The sequence below is a fragment of the Rana temporaria genome, chromosome 4 (assembly GCF_905171775.1).
Source record: "Rana temporaria chromosome 4, aRanTem1.1, whole genome shotgun sequence".
Taxonomy (NCBI): domain Eukaryota; kingdom Metazoa; phylum Chordata; class Amphibia; order Anura; family Ranidae; genus Rana; species Rana temporaria.
Genome location: NC_053492.1, coordinates 311,661,951 through 311,667,950, shown reverse-complemented (window position 1 = coordinate 311,667,950; position 6,000 = coordinate 311,661,951). Strand labels below are relative to the sequence as shown.

Sequence of the window (6,000 nt, the reverse complement as noted above, 5' to 3'; positions counted from 1 at the left end):
TCACTTGCCCCCACTGTGCCATCACTTGCCCCCACTGTGCCATCACTTGCCCCCACTGTGCCATCACTTTCCCCCCACTGTGCCATCACTTTCCCCCACTGTGCCAACAGTGCCATCACTCTGAGAAGATAGAGCGTCTTTTAAATAATGGACGCTCGCAGCAGACGGAGCCTGACCCCCGACTTTGGATGCATTTTTTTGCATCCAAAAAGTCATCTTATAAGCCTGAAAATACGGTAGGGGGTGCACAGGTTTTGTCAGGCCTAGGGCAGCACAAAACCTAAATACACTACTGATTCCAACTATATTGAGTTTATTCCATCATAGACATTTCTCCATATGCTCCAATCAAGCAACAGAATCAGAAGTTTTGGCAACAATAACATCTTGTTTTAATGAGGTCAAATCACCTTCCAGGGTGCTCATTCTTCCCTCAAGTATTGTTGCCCTTTCCCCATTAATTTTTGCCTATCCTGATGAATATGGAGCACTTTCTCCTTTACAGCTCTCAATTCAGTACTTAGTTGTGTAATAGAGGTGCCATATTTATGCACTGTTGCTAAGATTTCTTTCAGAGGCTCAGGAGTATCAACTTTAGAAGCACCATGCATGCTTAACAGAGACTGCCGTCCTGTACTCACTGCACAGGAGAGGATCCTGAGGGAGATCAATCTCTCATGCAGGGCTCATGAAACCAGTAAGGTCATTTGTTGTGATAATGGAGAAGATACTGATGCTGGTGAGGCAGGCTTCATCTGGGATTTCTCCTTGATGGGTGTATGAGCAAACTTGCTCAGCTTAGCAGCTGCCTCCCGCCGCTTATCTTTCCCTTGCTGCTGCAAAGATGGTACTTTACTTATTGTACTACATTTCTAAGGTTGGTAAATAATAAGTAAAATTAAATCAACTGAATATGTAATAGAAGATGAATGGCCACAATATAGCATCACATATAGCCCAGATATTAGGAGGAACTCTACGGTCTTGCTTAGGCTTTATGTTACCAAGTACCGGTTTTTAATATTGTATTTATTATTACCCCTACATGCTTTATGTTGGTGCTGAAGAAGTTTGGAATATTCAATTCTGCCAGGAGGGCCCAAATGCTGGTATTGTGTTGGCAAAAGGGACTTGGCCTTCTACACAGAATCTTAGTGCAGAAGAGGAAAGTGTGCAAACAAAAAGTTTACATTAGGAAGGTTTAGTGTGAAGGTTAGGGTTACAGGAAGAGTTATTGTGAGGGTTGATGTTGGGGTTACAAGGAGGCTTAATGTATGGGAAACTTAGAACAGAGCGTAACATTAAGCAATACAATTTTTTTTGAAATATGCACAGTGATTTTTTTTGCCACAGAGATTTGCGTTGAACATGCATATTCTCCTTAGTAAGCCTGAAACGTAAATAGGAGCTTACAACACCTCCATTCAAGGCTATGTTTGAACAATTTAAAGTATAAGGTTCTAGAGGTCACCTAGATAATAATTGATTGAAACTAGTTGCTCTGTTTGCTTAAGTGACTGTTGTGTCCATCATTTAAAGTGCATTTAGGTTAGAATTTTTAGCTCATTTTTAAACCTCACCTACCATGATCACTTTCAAACTTGTGATCCTCCTTATTTCACTGAAATATTCAGGTAAGATTGATTGATTTAAATGCATTACATTTGCCATTATTTGCTAAAATTGTTAGGAAGAAAGGGATTGCTAAAACAGAGCTTTTTGAGTTGTTGGAATTTGATGTATGGGACTCAACAGGAGGATAATAATACATTTAGCAGAATTGATGTAATACTGACGTGAGCATGTAGAAGCAAACTTTATTTTTATTCTTTTAGATGTTTTTTTTTTCACTTCCAGTGTTTTTACTGAGGATTTTAGGTACAATCCAGAGAAAGAAAAAGTTCTTGTGGTAATGAGAATCGATAGTAACATAACAATAGCCCACCATTGCAACAAGAAGATTAGCTAGAGTGACTTCAAAGACAATCATTGGAGAGAATCCACAGATTCTCACATACAGCACATGTAATGGCATAGTAGTCGCTATAAGACACATACTGTACTTACAGCACAGGATTGTGCCACAATCACCTAAGTATATAATGACCAATCGAAGAAAAATGTGAAAGAGCAGTAGAAGGGAAAAGCAGAAAAGAATATCAGAAGAGAGAAAAGAGAATCCCAGAGGACTGCAGGGATGATTAAATGCATGGCCCAAGAAATTTATAGATAAACAATCATGTAGCACGCCCATCGCCTATAGGCTCTAAACCTTTTCAAAATGCTTACCCGTATCCTGAAAGATGCTAGCAAGTTTTTCATGGGTAATAATCTACAAAACTATATGCTGTACCTCAGAAATGGAAACTGCGTTTTTTTCTACAATCTGACAATAGGTAATTTAGCAGCTAAGAGGATAAAGAATATTAGTCTCTGAACAGCATGGAAGACTTTATAAATTGTCTCATTCAATAGAGCAATATGTGGGAATTGTTAGATTGACACTCTAGTAATCCAAAATCCTCGGAGTCTAGGGCTTTCCCACCATATATGGTACATAGTACCTTGTAGATTGCATCCCCTAAAACTGAGGGGCAAGGAAGTTGAATAGAGTTTCAACAGACAAGAAGGTACCAGATACCATCTAGTAATGACTTTTATGTTTCTTTTAGATATTTTTTTGTGCCATGATAATTTAAAAAAAATGTTTGTGATGCTGGTACATCTCTCTGATATCAATTAATCTCACTAAAATCTGCAGTGTTTCCAAGCTATTATTCTCTGTGTATATGTAAGTTAAAATAGTGAATGAACACATGACTACACTAAAAAAATATTCTTTATTTACATAAATACATAAACACATGTACAGGTATGTCTTTGGAAGAAAAAGATCTGTCTCTTAAAATGTACCTGTACTTGTTTTTCGGGATTTGAGAAGTACGAGCAAAGGTGATTTCATAACACTATTGTATGCCATGATTACGTTAGGGGGCTGAAATGTAGAGGTGTTTACTTGTTTTTACTAACTTTGCAATAAGTCCACAATCATAAAGCCCTTTAAAAAAATATGTAAATTTAAAACATATACATATCCTTTGTGTGTGTGTGTCGTAAATTTCATGGGTTTACTAGAATGTAGAATATATATATTTTTTCCCAAAATTGATGATCCGTAAGGGTTCCAAATTCTCATGCCGCGTACACACCATCACTTTATGTGATAGAAAAAAACGACATTTTCTGTGAAGTAAAAAACGACGTTTTTTAGACTTCAGTTTTCAAAAACGATGTTGCCTACACACCATCATTTTTTCACAATGCTCTAGCAAAGCAAGGTTACGTTCACCACTTTTTCCCATTGAAGCTCGCTTCATAACTAGCTTCTGGGCATGCGTGGGTTTAAAAACGTTGTTTTAAACGTAGTTTTTTGCTACACACGGTCAATTTCTGTGAAACAAAAAACAACGTTTTGAAAAACGACACATAAAATTGAAGCGTGCTTCAATTTTTTTTTGTCGTTTTTCACAAGACATAAAACAACGTTTTCCCCCACACACGGTCATTTAAATTGACGTTTTTAAAAATGTCGTTTTTTTCAACACATAAAGTGATGGTGTGTACGCGGCATCAGTATAAGGAAACCCAGCCCACTGTGAGTTACATTACTTAGTAGAATGTAAACTATGGAAATAAAATAGCAGTCCATTGTATTTTATAAATACACAGTTGTCACCAGCATTATTATTGCAAACAAGGAGAAATACAAAAGGTGGCTGAAATTATATCTGTTGTCCCTCCTGTTTTCTAGTTTTATATTGCATATGCTGATTGTGGAGATGCTGGTGTTTTGAAAAGATAAAAATATCACTTACAGTTGAGATATGTATCAAGAGTCAGATATGAGATCCCCTACAGTAGTAGAAATAGGAATTTTTACTTTTCCCTGCCCTTTTTTGATGCCTACTTGTTCTGGTCAATAACCAGAAGTATTGAAATCACAGGGAAGCTAGCATTCTTAAATGTAGGGCAGCAAGAGCAGCTTCTGTAAATCTATCATGATGCAGAATTTACAACTGTCGGTAAATTTGAGAACAGTTTTATCACTATGTAAAATATTCTTAGAAGTCTATTTGTAAAGATTCTATTTGTTTTTATTTCCCTGAACATTTCCAATAATTCCTCAGATACAAGCTGTTATTTTTACATCAGTTTAAAAAATGAAGAAATTAAATATTTTTTTAGATATTAATAAACTAAAAATTTAACTCATAAAGAAATAGAAAACCATGGTAAAATGGAGGCTTCCTTTTAGTGTAATTAATTCTTCAATTTACAGAAGGTGTAGTTCTGCACTACTCATGGAATGCGTAGGAACAGGGCTGTATGAAACATTTTCTTCAAGTTTGTATGTCTGTGAAGATTCTCCTTTATTCAGGTCACAATACTTTATATCTGGTAGTAGTTGCCCATATTCAACTGGATTTGGCATGCTGCTGCCAGCATAAGCCTTACATGGTGTCAGCTAGAGGGTTAAAGTGTATCTATGGTCACAATTTTTAATTAAATATTTATTTTCACACTGAATTTCAATTATTTTTAGTCAACTCCTATTAACCACTTAAATGTTAAACCTTGTTTCTGTCCAGGCCATTTTTTAGTTTTCAGCACTGAGATACTTTCACTAGCAATTATTTGGCCATGTAATACTGTTTCCATAAGAATTTTATATATTTTTGTGAGACAGAGCTTTCTTTTGGTGTATTTAATCACCACTGTTTATTTTACTATATAAAGACATGGGCCCAGATTCACAAAGCACCTGCGCCGACGTATCTAGAGATACGCCGCGTAAGTGCAAATATGCGCCGTCGTATCTGTGCGCCGTGTCCACAAAACTACATACGCCTGAAAATAGACTTCATCCGACCGACGTAACTTGCCTACGCCGGGGTAGAGTGGGCGCATATTTACACTGGACGTATTTGGCGCTCCCATTGATTCAAATATGAAAATGAGGGAGATACGCCGATTCACGAACGTACGTGCGCCCGGCGCATGCTTTATGCGGTTTGCGTAAGTCGTACGTCCGGTGTAAAGTTATTCCCCATAAAGGAGGTGTGACATGCAAAGGTCTGCACCAGGGAACTCAAGCCGTCGTATTTTACGTTGTTTACTTTGGACATGAATATGGCTGGGCGTAGGTTACGTTCACGCCGTAGGCAATGATCTGTCGTATCTTAGGCAGTTGTTCCGACGTGATTGTGAGCATGCGCACTGAGATGCGCCCACGGGACGGCGCATGCGCAGTTGGCGATACGTATCTGTCTGGCGCTCGGCCCATCATTTGCATGGGGTCACGCCTCATTAGCATGGCTCACACCCACTTTCACTTACGCCGACTTACGCCTGAGAAACCCAGCGCAGATTTGGGAGGAAGTGCTTTGTGAATCCAGTGCTTGCCTCTCTGCGCTGCATTGGCGTAGTGTAAAGGAGATACGCTACTGCGGCATAAATATGCGCCAGTGTCTGTGAATCTGGGCCATAAAGATTAAAATTTATCTAAAATGTATTGAGGCCCAAAAAATCTAGGACAGTATAAACACTCCCAAAATGACCCTTTTTGGAAAGTATATATTTCAAGGTATTAATTAAGAGGCATTGTGAGTTTATTGAAGTTGTAATTTTTTAGAAAGGAAATAAATTTGATTTCACTTCACAAAGCTGTAATTTTGACAATTTTTTTTTTCATGCACAGCATGTGCATACTTACAATTATACCCCAAAACACATTCTTCTACTCCTGGTACGGGAATACCACATGCGTGAGCCTTTTTTTTTCTTCCAAATGCACAGAGGGGCCCAAAATCCACGGAACACCTTCAGACTTTCATGGAGAATAAGGATACTTGCACACAGAACTGATGTTTGAACATTGGTATTCCTGTCTGAAGTTTGAGGGGCAGATCCACAAAAGGATTACGCCAGCGTATCTATTGA

The 6,000-nt window shown here is 38.1% G+C and overlaps 1 protein-coding gene across 1 annotated transcript in view; it reads left to right on the top strand.

Annotated features, from left to right (window-relative positions):
• The first annotated feature begins 1,526 nt into the window (after positions 1–1,526).
• The window catches only part of PLG (plasminogen), a 179,833-nt gene continuing 175,359 nt past the window's right edge, over positions 1,527–6,000 (top strand). Inside the window, exon 1 of the mRNA XM_040350604.1 lies at positions 1,527–1,634. Within this exon, the coding sequence (XP_040206538.1) occupies positions 1,586–1,634 (49 nt within the window). The 5' untranslated portion in view covers positions 1,527–1,585. The remainder of the gene's footprint in view (positions 1,635–6,000) is intronic.